The sequence below is a fragment of the Clupea harengus genome, chromosome 21 (genome assembly GCF_900700415.2).
Source record: "Clupea harengus chromosome 21, Ch_v2.0.2, whole genome shotgun sequence".
Classification (NCBI taxonomy): domain Eukaryota; kingdom Metazoa; phylum Chordata; class Actinopteri; order Clupeiformes; family Clupeidae; genus Clupea; species Clupea harengus.
In genome coordinates, this window is record NC_045172.1 from 18,171,770 (window position 1) to 18,187,351 (window position 15,582).

At 42.1% G+C, this 15,582-nt stretch overlaps 1 protein-coding gene across 1 annotated transcript; it reads right to left on the bottom strand.

The window, feature by feature from the left end:
* Nucleotides 1-627: 627 nt before the first annotated feature.
* Nucleotides 628-5,323, bottom strand: LOC116218188. Its single transcript, XM_031558692.2, has 3 exons — nucleotides 5,086-5,323; nucleotides 1,576-1,765; nucleotides 628-1,389 (listed from the first exon to the last, which is right to left on the bottom strand). The coding sequence occupies exons 2-3, from the start codon at nucleotides 1,763-1,765 to the stop codon at nucleotides 953-955; spliced, it is 627 nt and encodes a 208-aa protein (XP_031414552.1). The 5' UTR covers nucleotides 5,086-5,323; the 3' UTR covers nucleotides 628-952.
* Between the last annotated feature and the right edge of the window lie 10,259 nt (nucleotides 5,324-15,582).

The window sequence follows — 15,582 nt, forward strand, 5'->3', positions numbered from 1 at the left end:
TCACCGCCAGAACAAGAGGTGGAGTAACGTTTTTTGTCGAAGACGACCTTAGAGATTGCCTACTATCCCATGACATCTGTTGGCGTGGAAGTGGTTGGTTTGTTTATTTACCCGGTCTTGTTGTCCACATACACAGTGAACGATGGCAACCGAGAGACAAAGACGGATGATGTTGTTGATCATTGATCATTGGGGTTGTATAAATGTTCATATCTCCTCACCTCTTCCGACGGGACCCGCCGGGCCGGGTTCGGACAAATATTTAGAGATCATACTCTGGCTCGGACACATCAGCGCGATAAGGCATTGAACATTCCATATTTAAAATATCTTAATAAGTAGTGAAGTCAACGTGTCTGCTTCACATGATGCAGAGGTTCGTTTATTGACACATCTTTTAAGGACGGCCACAGCGCTTTAAAACGACGTGTTTATAAGTTACATTATTCAAAGGTGAAAGATAAAAGGCGAGAGAATTGACAGGTGTACCTTCTCTTGCGTAGCTTTGTCGGATAGTTAAAAAAATTGGGTGACGCACGCAAGAAGATGTACGAAAGCACGCAAGGGGCACGCAAGGGGCACGCAAGGGGCTCTTGCGTGTGCGTGTCCCTGCGTGTCTCTGAAAACGCAGAACCATAAATCCCGCTTAAGTCACATATCCAAGGTCCAGGTTCTTTATTGCGCCGACAAACACAGACACCAAAACACCGTAGAACTATACAGAAATGAATAAAAGACATACAGCAATCAATCATACGTTCATAAACACAAGAACAATCTTAAATGTTATTCAAATAATAACCAAACAAAACATAACATACCACTTTTGCCTGCTTGTGGACTAAGAGAAGATATTACCACTTGCAGTTCTTCAGAGAGCATAAAAGAGGATATTACAACTTGTATTGTCTTTAACAAACCTAGCTTAACTTGAACTCACGCAGACATCCAGTCATTCATCCAAACGCTCAACAGGAAGTGACATGTTCCATGCATGATGGGAAATTGAGTCAAACATACATCTAAACATATTAAGTAGCTCAAGATAACACAAAACTTTTGTGACCGCAATTACAGCGTAAACTGCCAGCTCAATGATTATAATGCCAAGCAAAACAAGCAGACAAAGGAGCAGCACCTTGTGTATACGCGAATAATTTACGGCACTTGGCACCTTGTATCTAGGATAAGATGTGTCATATCCGCTAAGGAAATCTGCAGCCCTTCCCTTGGAGTCTTCATTTCTTCTGCAAAAAAGTAGTCCTTGATCTTCATTGAAAAGCAGGTCTACCGTCTTTCCTCTCCCTTCGACATACTTCTGGGTGTCGGGTACTATGTCGTCCCGGTTGAATGTGTGGTGAAACACCATAAGAAGTGTAGGCTTTGAGGCTTAAAGGTAGAAAAGACATTGTGAGCATATTGCAATGAAAATGCATGAAACACAACACAAACCAGTCAATTATGCTACTATAAAATGTATGTGTCCATTATCAGAGTTTGAAAAAAAGAGGGCACGTGAAGGATTTCTAGAGCATTCTACAGCATTTTTATATGTAAACAGGATGAATAACCTACTTGGAATCACATTCAGTGCAGCCTCAACATCAGTTCCAGCTCGAGAGACGATTGTACAAAGGGCCACGATGACATCACATTCCTGTACATCACTGACTTCGGTCACACAAAGTCGTTTTTGGAGATCGGTCTGGATCTCTCCAAGGTACCTCCCAGCATATCCAATGGAAGTGAAAAATACCTTAACCATCTTAGTGGACAAGAGAACGCACATGAATTACAGTCAGACATGTCTGAAATAGGCATATAGGCATTTAGGCCTACTACAGGCTAATTCAAGAATATCCATTGGTGACTGTTAACTTCATGTAGACCTACAATTAAACCTGAACATATGGCCTAACCCTTTGACAGAGAGGGGAATCAGTGTAGGCCTTTCCAGGTGATGTAAGCCTAATGCATGATTCTGTTGTAATTGCTGTTCATTCGTTTTTGCTGATTTCTGCTTAGAAACTACATTGAGCAAATGCACTCACACTTATCAGTCACCAACATTTAGTCGGAGATGATGATTTAGGCTAGATGTAGACTATATCCCTGCGCAACACTCTGGGCTCCAGCTCCTGAGTTAGGCTATGTTGAGGCAAGGCTCAAGACAGCCACTTACAGATGTATGAAGGGGAGAGCCGGGACGAAAGTAACGCAACACGTACGTAAAGGCCAACGCCCACTGGCGGCGAGTTATGGGATGCACCTGATGTCCTGACACATCCATTGACGGTGTTAACTCTTAAAACGGCCAAAACATGAGTTATTTAGCGATGTTTAAAGCAGAACAATGGCAAAAACAGCGTTCCAGAGCAATTTAAATGTACAGTGTTTGAATACACATACCTAAGTGCTAGGGATGCAATGATACACGGTATATTGTTGAACCGTTCGGTACGCTCCCTGTGGTTCAATATGCTCATGTGAACTGTATTATGGTATGCCTTTCAATTGCCCATCATTTTCAAAACTGGTTTACTGGGCTGCTGACTACATGCATGTTATACATTGAAGGAGTTGCAAATCTGAATTAAGGATCAGGGTTAATAACGATTGAAAATAATCAATAATCCAATTAATCTTTTATTAAATTGTATTTGTTGCTTTTTAACTGGAAAATGTAAGGGCTATATGGGAGGCCCTAGAGAGGTGTGAGGTCATAGGTGTCTTCACCACCTCTCCTCTCAGTTCATATCAAAGTGTCTTTGTATACCTTATACCCCCAACCCCCATGAATACAGGCCTCTAAGACATTTGGTCACAACTGGATGTCTTCATCAACAACTTCCCCTGTGAACCAACATTGTGATCTCAGTGGACGCAGGCTGATACATATTCATGTGGAGTCGCGGCTATTGGGTGACACCCCTTTATGCTATGAAGAATACTTAAACGTCAATGTCTAATCAGAGACCTAGGTGAATCTTTTGAGTGAAACCTTCTTCTCTCCCTTGATGAATATCATTGCAAGAATAAAGCCTGTTTCCTGATTGATCATTCTCTGACTGAGTCTCCACAAATGTTTTGGTACTAAAAAAAATACCAACAACATTCAGATCCACAGAACATCTTTGGAGTTTGTTAGAATTTCCCTCAGAGTGCAGACCTTCGCCAAGGAAAAATGCCACATTTCGCAACGTTGGCGAAAATTAAACTAAATTGGTAGAGCCGAATAGGAAAATAAACATATCTCACCTGTACTTGCCTCTCTGCACTGGCTCCCTGTCAAAAGTAGAATTTATTTCAAAGTACTCCTTCTAACATACAAAGCCCTAAACAACTTAACTCCAAATTACCTCAAAGAATTAGTTGTCCCCTACTGCTCACCAAAACCACTTTGTTCCCAGAGTGCAGGTCTCCTTGTAGTTCCAAGAATATCATAAAGCACAATAGAGCGTTCTCTTATCGAGCCCCCCTCCTGTGGAATAAACGTCCTGCCTCCATCCGAGAAGCAGACACCGTTTCCATCTTCAAATCGAGACTAAACATATTCCTTTTAAGTACATTCCATAGTCATGAATAATGCATCAAAAACCTGTCACTAGTCGCAACGTTCTTCTGTCATTCAAACATTTCTTCTTGTTAGCCATGTTGTTGTGTTTAGCAGGAGTGGGGGCTACAGACAGTGCATGCTGTACCGTGAAGGAGGGCCTTTACGGATCCTGCATGGGTGCGGCATGCTACTACTACTAAGTATCCTACTTGCAGAAACCCTCAACCTACACCTACCCACTCCCACCAGACTGTCATGCACTTATTCTACCCCATGTGCTAGCTTTACCTGCAATGTAAATAATTGACACCACCAACATAGTTTGCTGTTCCATTACTCTACTTACCCTTGTAATAGTAACCTATGAGCACACTGTATACCCACTAAGCTGTTCTACAATACTAGAACCCCCCTTTCTCTCTGCTTCCTTCCTCTCTTTTCTGTAGGTGTCTCTAAGTGACTTCCACCTTTTCCTGCATTCATATGCTAGTAAAAAGACAATAGAAACATATATTCAATATAAACGCCTCATAAATAGCTTGCTAAATGTCCTAAATGGCATAGCTGTATCTGCAACCGTACATATTTAAGCCTGATGACATTAATAATTTCTCCAGTCTGTGTAAGCTCTTAGCCATGTATGATGTGGTGCTTAACAATTATTGGTTAGACATGCCATTCAGGGGGAGACCAAGTGTAGTTGTAACACTTTTTCTCGTGCCTTGTAGCAAAAAATAAAAATAAGACAATAAAAATAGGCTAAAGTGACTGCTTTCATTTTATCATATCATATATATACAGTGTATATATCACATTTACCTCACGTTTAATTAGATATAATTAACCCATTAAATCACATCCTTACTTTTCCTCTGATTTTCATCTAAATGCTGTGAATGCCTTTATTAGAACTTCCCCCTGTCGGGGTCAGCTGTATCAGCGGACAATTGTAAGATGTCAGATGAAGTGGTTAAGTAAAATGTTGCTAAACAGCCATACATTCTGGCATTACTCTAACCAAAATCTTACACATACACCCGTGGGTCAAAACATAACCTTCATCTATCTGCTAAATTCCTACCTGTTATGTCCTTTTATCCTAGAGTTATAGCCGATAAACCATGTTTGAGGTTCTATGCAAATTTCATCAGCGGTTGATTTTTTTGAGTATTAAAGAATTGTTTTCATAAAAAAAGATTCAACTTCATGTTTATTCCGTAGACCACTTAGTGCTATTGACAATCCCAAACTTTACGAATACTAGCTAGGCTATCATGGCAAATCTCTATGGAGGGACGAAAGTAACCTGTTACTATTTTCCCCAACGATGCAGAACACCCATTCTAAATAAATGCATAGATATCTATGTTTTATACTGTTATTCGTGGAAGTGAGAAATGGAAGAGCAGTGTTAGTATGTTGTAAATATCTTTGAGCACAACAAGCTTGTCCATGACACCTACTCATGACACTCAAATAACATCCCATACCTGAATGATAAACCCCAAAAACCCAAATGACAGTCCTACCTTTTACCACTTAATGAACACAGATTAGCTCTTATTCCTTCGATCGTTTTCTTATGTGAAGCAAGAGTGTTGTGTAGGCCAAATTCTGCAGCACAACTGTTACTTTCGGTTTTACTCTCAAGCACTTAAGACGAAGCCTTAATGCTGAACATTTTGTGCAAGTGAGATAACAGTTCCAGTGCCACTGCCATAGCTCGCCTGGTACGCTTGGTGTTGCACTATGTTGGCTTTAAAAAAAAAAAAATCTTTTAATTTTTTTTATTTTGCCGATGTCATTAAGTAAGGGATAATGTATTGTCCGGAGGTCATTATCCAAAAAGAAATCCCGACGGGGCGAACAACACCCCGACGCGCAGCGGAGGGGTGTTATTTCGTCCTGAAGGGATTTATTTTTGGATAATGACCGACGGACAATACATTATCCCGCTTATTATACGGTTACTTGCCAAAAACTATAGAAGACATTCCTCCAAAATACCTCTTTTTAATGATTTAGTTGCCGTTTAGTGATTTCCGCTAAGAAATAAATAGTTCTTCAATCAAATAGAACTTTTAAGTTTCAGGTGTTGCGTAGCAACCCATTACTTGCTGACTTCAAATTACAATGAGTCTGTTACGTTAAATGACCGGACTACTTGCGGAATGATATGAAAGATGTGAATTAGAAGCAAAAAAAACCGTTGCCAATGACAGCGGTCAATATCTTTTCGCAGCGGTGAATATTTAAGCAATATAGTACGAGTGCGAGTGGGGTAGGTAAGGGATATTCCCACGGGTGGTGTTCGGCCGTAGCCACGAGGCCGGAGGCCGAGTGGCGCAGGCAACAACACCCGTGGGAATATCCCTTACCTACCCCACTCGCACGAGTACTATATTGCTTTTATAAAACAATTTTATAGTCAACCAATTAACATTTAAACACGAAGTTATTGATTAAAACATGTTTATTTCGCCATTGTTTCTCCGCAACAAAAAAATAGTTCCATTGTCAACGTCTTTTGGAATTATAAGAACTTTGAATTAACGGTTATCGCTTAATTGTATCAACGTGCTATAGAATGTTTCATCGCGGAGTGATTTATTATTAGCTGTGAAAAGTCCGAGTTGGGATGTCCTGGGATATTCCAACTCATGGAACGTCTCTCGTCCAATCAGAAACAGCTAAATAATTCAATAGAACCCAATTGTTTTATAACAGGAAATATTCACCGGCGAACGTTGGGATGGCCCATTCAAATCAACGGAACTTTTTGGAACATTCTGAAGAGCCGTATAATAAATTAAACTATTGTTTCTCACATGGACAAGTTATTTATAACTCTAACATGCTACATATGTGCGTGCGTTCTGATTTGTATGTTTTCTCCCCCTTCAAATTACAATCCAATAGCCTATCATCATACTTAACGATATGTAAGGGATAATGTATTGTCCGGAGGTCATTATCCAAAAATAAATCCCGACGGGGCGAACAACACCCCGACGCGCAGCGGAGGGGTGTTACTTCGTCCTGAAGGGATTTATTTTTGGATTATGACCGACGGACAATACATTATCCCGCTTATTATACGGTTACTTGCCAAAAACTATAGAAGACATTCCTCCAAAATACCTCTTTTTAATGATTTAGTTGCCGTTTCGTGATTTCCGCCAAGAAATAAATAGTTCTTCAAGCAAATAGAACTTTTAAGTTTCAGGTGTTGCGTAGCAACCCATTACTTGCTGACTTCAAATTACAATGAGTCTGTTACGTTAAATGACCGGACTACTTGCGGAATGATATGAAAGATGTGAATTAGAAGCAAAAAAACCCGTTGCCAATGACAGCGGTCAATATCTTTTCGCAGCAGTGAATATCAGGAAATATTCACCGGCGAACGTTGGGATGGCCCATTCAAATCAACGGAACTTTTTGGAACATTCTGAAGAGCCGTATAATAAAACGATATTGGGGAGGCTGCTGCGCTGGTTTTCTCACTTTGCCAAGTAACGGCTCTTCAACGACAGCCAGGATTATAGCCAAGGAGTTTAGCTCAAAGTAAATGATGCAAGGAGTGAAATTGTAAGTACGGGTAGTTACAGAATGTGGCTATCTGTAGTTGTTAACAATTGTTATAAAACAATTGGGTTCTATCGAATTATTTAGCTGTTTCTGATTGGACGAGAGACGTTCCGTGAGTTGGAATACCCCAGGACATCCCAACTCAGACTTTTCACAGCTAATAATAAATCACTCCGCGATAAAACATTTAAGCAATAACCGTTAATTCAAAGTTCTTATATCCTCCTGAGAACCAACCCATATACTTATGTCCTCTGTAGTGTTTTTCATGCATACCCTCTTACGGTGGAAACCCATGACACCGTTACGAGCGACGCGATATTCTAATCCCATGCATTTCAACGGGAGCCAATCCATTGTGACGTAGACCACCTTTTGGGCGACGCGACCGATAAAAGTTGGAAAATGTTGAATCCTATGCAAATGAGGAGCGATTTTTTCCGCAGCGGCCAATCAGAATGTTTGGTGTCGTCTCTGACAGTTTGAAAATGCTATTTCCACACGCTACAACACGCCCACTCAAAGTGATGGAAGCGTATCGCGTCGCTGTCATGGGTTTCCACCGTTACTCTATTGAGCTACTCTGTTAGTCCCTGCTGTCCTGTGAAGAGGACATCCTGAGCTTTCTAATGATATATCATGTGACTGGGTGGGTTGCTGGGAACTTCCTCTCTCTCTTTTCAAAATGGCCGCCATTGGAACACACATTTTATGGAAGGAGAAAGGGTATGTCAAATATTGTCAATTTTTTATTATTTATTATGATGATGTGGTAATTGGAAATGAATACAGCAACTAGAACAACATGAGTTAATTGTACTAAGCACACTGTAACGAGCACAAACACATTCAACAGGATTCTGCATTGTTTCGAATGTAGTTTATTTTGTGACCACTAGAGGGAGCTACCTGTGAGGAGAATGTGCTGCTACCTAATGCAGGAGATAGCTACGTGCTGAAATCATTACAGCTACCTACCTGACGAAAGCAGCACGCTGTCTGTGTCTTTTCTTAAAAGCACATTTTATATCCACTCCGCAGGTATGCATTCTTGTAAATATATTGATGTAAGGTAACATTCATAACGGGAGTAAAAGGAAGGGTTTTGTATTAAATGTGTTCAGTCACTGTAATGTGTAATTTCAAATGTAGCAATACTGCTAGTCACGTTAAACATTCTCATGCTAGCACGGAGAAAAGCGTGGTCCATGGTGGTCCATTTTATTTCCACTCCGCAGCTGGTTGGAGTGTAACAATGACCATATAGATTCTTCTTTATGAAGGTGTTAGGGATTATATTTTCAATTCTGAAAATATTGAAATTGTTTATGTTTTGAAATAATAGGCGTTTTATGAATGTCCACTGTAATTGACATCAGGATCATCTTAATGTCATTTAATTCTACTAGGCCGCAACATGAACACTGTTTTCGTTTCAACCCGCTCCACAGGCGCGCATCTACACAATCTTTAGCTCATAAAAAAGAACGAGTCGTGCTTAGCTACCAAAAAAAAGTTCGTCGCTGACTTTCCAGTCAATTTTTGGTGCGTCTATATTTTATGCCGAACTAGTTTCTTCAGAGCGCACAAGGATCTTGGTCGCGAGTGCTGGCACTTTTCGACACATGATCGTTCTACACCAATGAGGTAGCTGCTTTTTGTCAACAGAATGGCAAGATGGCGGCTCCCGTGGTTAGATTCAACGTTACCGATAAAGAGGAAAACACCCGAACATCCTCAAAAGTGGGCTAAATGGATTCTAAATAGTGCTGTATACATAGCCGCGTCCCATAAGAACAATGAGGCAAATATACGATAATGTTATGCTTATGTTAAGTCATTTAGATCAAGTTTGACATACCTGGGAATACACCTTACTGACGATCTAACATGGACTGTGAACACCCAGCACACACCGAAGAAATCAAGGCAAAGACTGTACTTCCTACGTCAGCTGAGGAAGTTCAGAGCATCAGCACCCATCAGCTGTGTGTCCTGACAGCATCATCACTTGGTATGGGAACTGTACAGCCTGTGACTGCAGTGCCGCATCATCAGAGCACCTCTCCCTATTCTGCAGGAGACCTACAAGAGAAGACTACGTACCAGGGCCCAAAGTATTGTAAAGGACTCCTAACATCCTGACCATGGACTTTTCAAAACACTGAGGTCAGGCAAACATCTCTGCTGCTACAAGACCAGAACAGAGAGACTGAGGAGGAGCTTCTTTCCTCAAGCATTCCGTATCCTGAACACACACAATGACTACATGCTTTACGTTAGTATTTCTATGTATGTGACAAATAAACCTCCTTCCTTGTATCAATAAAAGGCAGTAATTGTACTTATACCAATGACCATTTGTTCGTTCGTTCGTTCATTCATTCATTCATTCATTCATTCATTCATTCATTCATTCATTCATTCATTCTTCCACAAATTAAAACAACACTGATGAACCATAAAAACAATTTTTATGAAAAATATGAAATATGATATATAAAACTGTACAAAACTAAATAAGAAATAACAGATTAAGGACACTCAGTCCTCACTGTCAGTGTCAGGAGAGTTATCTTCCAGTTCCTCAGTTTCTTTAGTGTTGGCACAATTACAGCAACGACATAAGTCTGTGTAACACAGTCCTGCAGAAAAACAGGAACATCTTCCTGTCTCACAGGCACCTTTGCAGCCGCAGTGTATCACATGCAAAACACTGTCAGGGGCCGGATTTCTGGTCATCCAGGTGCAAGGTCCCATCCTCTATTTGCCAACCACATTCAGCAGGTGATGGAGCACTTATATTTTGTTTGCTGATGACACCTTGGTAATGTCAATGATACGTGTCCTGTTGCCAGTCCCTGTGAAAACATATAAACTGCATGGCAAATCTGTCTGCACACTTACAGCAATGACTGCCACATCAGTGTCAGAGCTCTTGATAATGACAGCTTTATGCTCCCGTGCAGCATGTTGTGCATGTAAAAACAACAACAGGTTTTCAACAACACGAACAGACTGTACACCCTCCTTAACAGTCACACAGTGACATTGATTTGTAAGTGCGATGTACAAGCAGAGGTTTTTGCCCACTATTGTAAGGTCTGCATTTTTCCATGCAACATACAGGAATTCGGCAAGTGCTTCCTTATTTGTTCCTTCTGAGAGAAACTTTTTCCATTGGGTTGGGGTCCTCTGATCCGGGTCTAAGATTTGTATGCGTTGTGACCCTGCATCAGCTCTACGTGACCGTTCTAGGTTTTTGATACTGATGGGGGAAATCACGAGTCAGCCTCTTCTTCAACATATCCTGTCTGCAACACAACAAAACAGTGACAATTAAGAGTCACAGGAGTATCATGAAAAGCAGAGAGTGGTGGAGGTGGTACAAGACATAACAGGCTAGAACCTATCTGCCATACAGCACATTTAACACCAAAGATGCCCAAGAAAGGCACACAACATCACTAACCACACCACACACGCACACACACACACACACACACACACACACCAGCTATTCTCCTTGTTGCCAACTGGTACATGTCTGTGCAAACAGCAAGACTTAAAAACAGTTTCTCAGGCCTGTCACACACATGTTGTGTAAAGCTGGACTTGCACATGACAAATAATAAGACTTGAGAGAAAAATGCATTGCAGTTACCTGTAGTTTGAAGCATCAAGGCCTTCATTGGCTTTCACCAGTTCAATTAAGGCCTTCCTCAGCTGGCCCATGCATCCTCGGGAATATTTTCAAACTCCACATCAACACAGTGTTTGAAGTTCTCAGCCATGTCTCGAGACTCACCCTCCAACCCGAGCCACGTTTGTAGGCTTGTCCTGTATGTATTCCATCGTGTAGTGGTGAAATAATGTACCTCCTCGTGCTTGACTGAAGTAATATGCATAAAACAATGTTTGTTTTTTGATTTATTAAGACATTCCGGTGTATTTTCTTCGTCTTCCGTACTGCACGACGAAGGCATGGTGGACGCTATCTTGCAACTCTGTTGACAAAAAGCAGCTACCTTATTGGTGTAGCATGATCACATGTCGAAAAGTGCCAGCACTCGCGACCAAGATCCTTGTGCGCTCTGAAGAAACTAGTTCGGCATAAAACATAGACGCACCAAAGTCAGCGACGAACTTTTTTTTGGTAGCTAAGCACGACTCGTTCTTTTTTATGAGCTAAAGATTGTGTAGATGCGCGCCTGTGGAGCGGGATTCGTTTTCTAAAGGACTTTTCGTGGTTCATGTTGCGGCCTATACCTTGTTATAGGAAACAGAACTGAGGCAGAGAGGCTTCTCTATAGAATAGTTGAGGCAGGCTCAGATTGTTTATGTTTTGAAATAATAGCCGTTTTATGAATGTCCACTGTAATTGACATCAGGATCATCTTAATGTCATTTAATTCTACCTTGTTATAGGAAACAGAACTGAGGCAGAGAGGCTTCTCTATAGAATAGTTGAGGCAGGCTCAGATTTGGAGCTCTCAGATGATGAGAGAGATGAGGCCTTTGAGCCTGTGATCCAAGAAGATGGAGCAGAAGAAGATGAGGAGGAGGAGGAAGAAGAAGAAGATGTAGAAGAGTCAGACACAGAGACAGGGACAGACAGGGATGAGCAGGAAAGGCGTTCTCTGTGGGCCAGAAGTAGCATGTAGGTTTTAATTAGTTCCTAGATATTGAAGTCAGTTCCTGTAATGAAGACAATAATGGTACAAACTACAAACAAAGTAACAAAATACTGTTACTGTAAACCTGTTCCACGTCAGAAATGTACTTACATACAAAACCATTATGCTTTGATTGTAAATAGTTTAATGCTTTCTTCTTCAGTTTCTCTGTTTGTTTTATTTGTATTTCTACAACCTTTATTGTTATAGGTTCACACCTGTGCTACCTGGGCTTCCTGCGTGTCATGATGACCCAACACCCCGTACTTATTGGAGCCCGATACAGTATTTTAAACAGTACATAGACAACCAACTCTTCGAAGAATTGGCCACGTTCACCAACCAGAGAGAGTTTCAGTGTAGAGGAGTATTTCTCAACTGTACGGCACAAGAGATGAAGGTCTTCTTCGGAATATCTATTCACATGGCCTGCCTTGGATATCCAAGAATAAAAATGCCAAGAAAACTAAAGTGCCCAGCATCTGCCACAAAATGTCAAGGGATCGATTTTTCAAACTAAGAAGTTCCTTGAAGCTTGTAGATGATTTGGCGGTTACTGAAGTCCAGAAAAAGGCAGACATTCTGTGGAGAGTCAGGCCATTACTTGACCGTGTGAGGCAAGGCTGCCTCAGTCTCCCAAGATCCCAGAAGGTCGGCATTGATGAGCAAATTATGCCTTTTACTGGCCGCTGTCCGGTCAGACAATTTGTTCCGGGCAAGCCAAACCCTACTGGCCTCAAGGTCTTTGTTCTTGCATCTCCAAATGACCTTATGTTGGATTTTGAAGTCTATCAGGGGCTGAAAACATTCAGCAACCAAAACCAGGACATTGGAGTAGCCTCAGTCCTACGCATGGCAGAATCCATTCCAAAAGGAAGTCACCTTTTCTTTGACCGGTACTTCACAACCATCAACATCATGGATGCATTGCAGGAAAGAGGCTTTCCAGCTACAGGGACTGTAATGTCCAACCGAGTCCCTAAGGCATGCAAGCTGCCAGAAGACAAGGTCATGAAAAAGCAAGGGAGAGGAACAACCGTTTCAGTAGTCAGAAAGAATCCTGAGCTGGCAATCACAAAATGGTACGACAACAAGGCAGTGCTGATGGCCTCCACTGTGCATGGAAAAGATCCTGAAGATATTTGCAACAGGTGGTCCAAAAAAGAAAATAAATTTGTCCAGGTGAGAAGGCCAGCAGTGATCAAGCAATACAATGACAACATGGGTGGTGTAGACCTCTGCGATCGTATGCTGAGCTTCTACCGCATGTCAAACAGGACCATAAAGTGGACAACAAGAGTGATTAGTCACTTCTTTGATGTTGCGATTACAAACTCTTGGATCCAATACAAGTCTGACAGCAAAGCAGTGAAGAGAACAACAAAGGACACCAACCAGTACCTGGACTTCAAATTGCACCTGGCCGAGGAGTTGATGGAAAGTCTAGACAGTCCAGAACCTGATGCCGATGAAGAGAGTGATGAAGAATACGAACCACCAGCCAAAATAAGAATACCGCAACCAGAGCCATCTGTGCGCAGACTGGGAGCCACACACATGCCAGAAATGATGGATGTCAAGCATGCAGAAATAGGGGTTGCAAAGGCAAAACCTACATGAGGTGCGGGAAATGTAAAATGTTCCTATGCATCACCAAAAAGAAGAATTGCTTCAAGGATTAACATTGTTAAAAGGAAGAGATTTGCTTTCCAGTCTTTTTTCAAGATGATTTGTATTTTTAATCTTGTTTGTACATTACTACATGAATTCTCTGCTCATTTTTAATCTTTTATATTTGTTTATCTTTTTAAACTAATACGGTCCATTTGTCCACTACAATGGACATGCTGTAAAATTTTAAATAAAATTTAATTAGAAAAAATCTAAATTGTAAGATGTTTATTTAACCCTAACTAGTAAAGAAATCACAAAAAAGAGAAATTGGATGGCACTTTTTTTTCTTGGTTCCCAGGAGGATATAATTCCAAAAGACGTTGACAATGGAACTATATTTTAGTTGCGGAGAAACAATGGCGAAATATATATATATTTTTTAATCAATAACTTTGTGTTTAAATGTTAATTGGTTGACTATAAAATTGTTTTATAAAAGCAATATTGTACTCGTGGGAGTGGGGTAGGTAAGGGATATTCCCTTGCTTGCTTGGTGGACTCAGACACTAGGACAATGTCGCAGGGTGGTGACTGAAATATGGCTGGGAAACTTCAGCTGATGTTCAAGGTCCACCAACAACTGCCAGTGAAATGTGTTTTTTAATTTTTAATTTTTTTTTTTCCCATTGAATGGTATATTTGACACTGAACTAGTTCATCTTTATCTCAGTGATAGTGTCCAAATGAGCATATAATATCACTGGTATGTAAAAACTACATGGACAACCAAATAGATATAAATGTTGATCAAAATCTTATTCCCTTCTGCTCATAATAAAACAACTAAAAAGTTGACACTGTCAGGTCCATTCTCCATCCATTGTGTGCGGCCCCTTTAAGAATTCGGATTTGGGAGTGATGCGGATATGAAAGCTAGTTTATCCGTCTTTTCTTTACAAGCAGGACAATTATTTCTCTCTCTTTATTTAAGAGAAGTTCATATTTGTGTTCAAATTTCACTATGACCCTGAAATTCTGTCTCTTGTGTTATCATATACTGAATGCAAGCAAAACTACAGAGCAAAATCACACTCTTTCTGATTGAACCAATCTATGAACTGTCTGAAACAATGGATATCCGCGGCCCCAAATGGGCCCCCCAAAAAATTGCCACTCCCCTTGGGGCTAAGCCCCCCCTTTGTTGGAATCCTAGAAACACCCCTGACTGTCACACTCCCATCACACACATGCGGTGAAGTTCGGGGAGCTGAGGCTGAAAGCTGAGCGGCGGGAGGAGGAGCAGGCGGCCCTGGGCCACCAGGAGGCTGGAGGCGAGCGTGGACGAGAGAAACAGACCGACGACCGGCCTGCGGACCAGGAGGCTGGAGGCGAGCGTGGACGAGAGAAACAGAAGGAGGCTGGAGGCGAGCGTGGACGAGAGAAACAGGCCAGCGGACCAAGGGGACGCTCAGCTGTGGGGTCTTCCTCACAGAAGAGGAAGAGGAAGAGGAAGAGGAAGAAGACAGCGATACGAACCACAGCTTTGAAGAGCTGCTCTATAGGATGAAGCAGTACTCCCACGTCCATGGAGAAGAGCTGCATCTAGATACCTCGCAGACGCCTCCTTCCATGCAGGACACCAGCGTGGAGGTGTTCGGGGCCGATATGGCCGTGATGCAGCCTCAGCTCCTGCAGCCGTCGCTCCAGAGGACGGCTCATCAGTGACACATCCAGGCCAGACGCACGGCGCTGCAGAGGACGGCTCATCAGGGACACATGCAGGCGAGATGCACGGCGCTGCAGAGGACGGCTCATCAGGGACACATGCAGGCGAGACGCACAGCGCTGCAGAGGACGGCTCATCAGGGACACATGCAAGCGAGATGCACGGCGCCCCCTACTGTTTCACAGTTCCACCCACGTCTGCCACCCGAGCTGCCCCCCCTCATGTCTGCAGCATCTGCAAGAAAGACTTCACCAGCTTGCTTTACCAGCGCGAACACCTGCGCAGCCACTCTGGTGAGAGGCCCTTCACCTGTTCAATCTGCTACTAGCACTTCCGGTCCTCGCACCTGACCATAGACCTGCGCACACACACGGGCGAGCGGCCGTACGCCTGCAGCATCTGCGGGAAGAGGTTCACCC

What these genes read in the sequence shown, in the direction of transcription:
- LOC116218188 (XM_031558692.2), bottom strand. Translation starts at nt 1,765, where the DNA reads ATGGTTAAGGTATTTTTCACTTCCATTGGATATGCTGGGAGGTACCTT. An exon ending in TGCACTGAATGTGATTCCAA is followed by an intron (nt 1,390 to 1,575) that starts GTAGGTTATTCA and finishes TCTACCTTTAAG; the next exon opens with CCTCAAAGCCTACACTTCTT.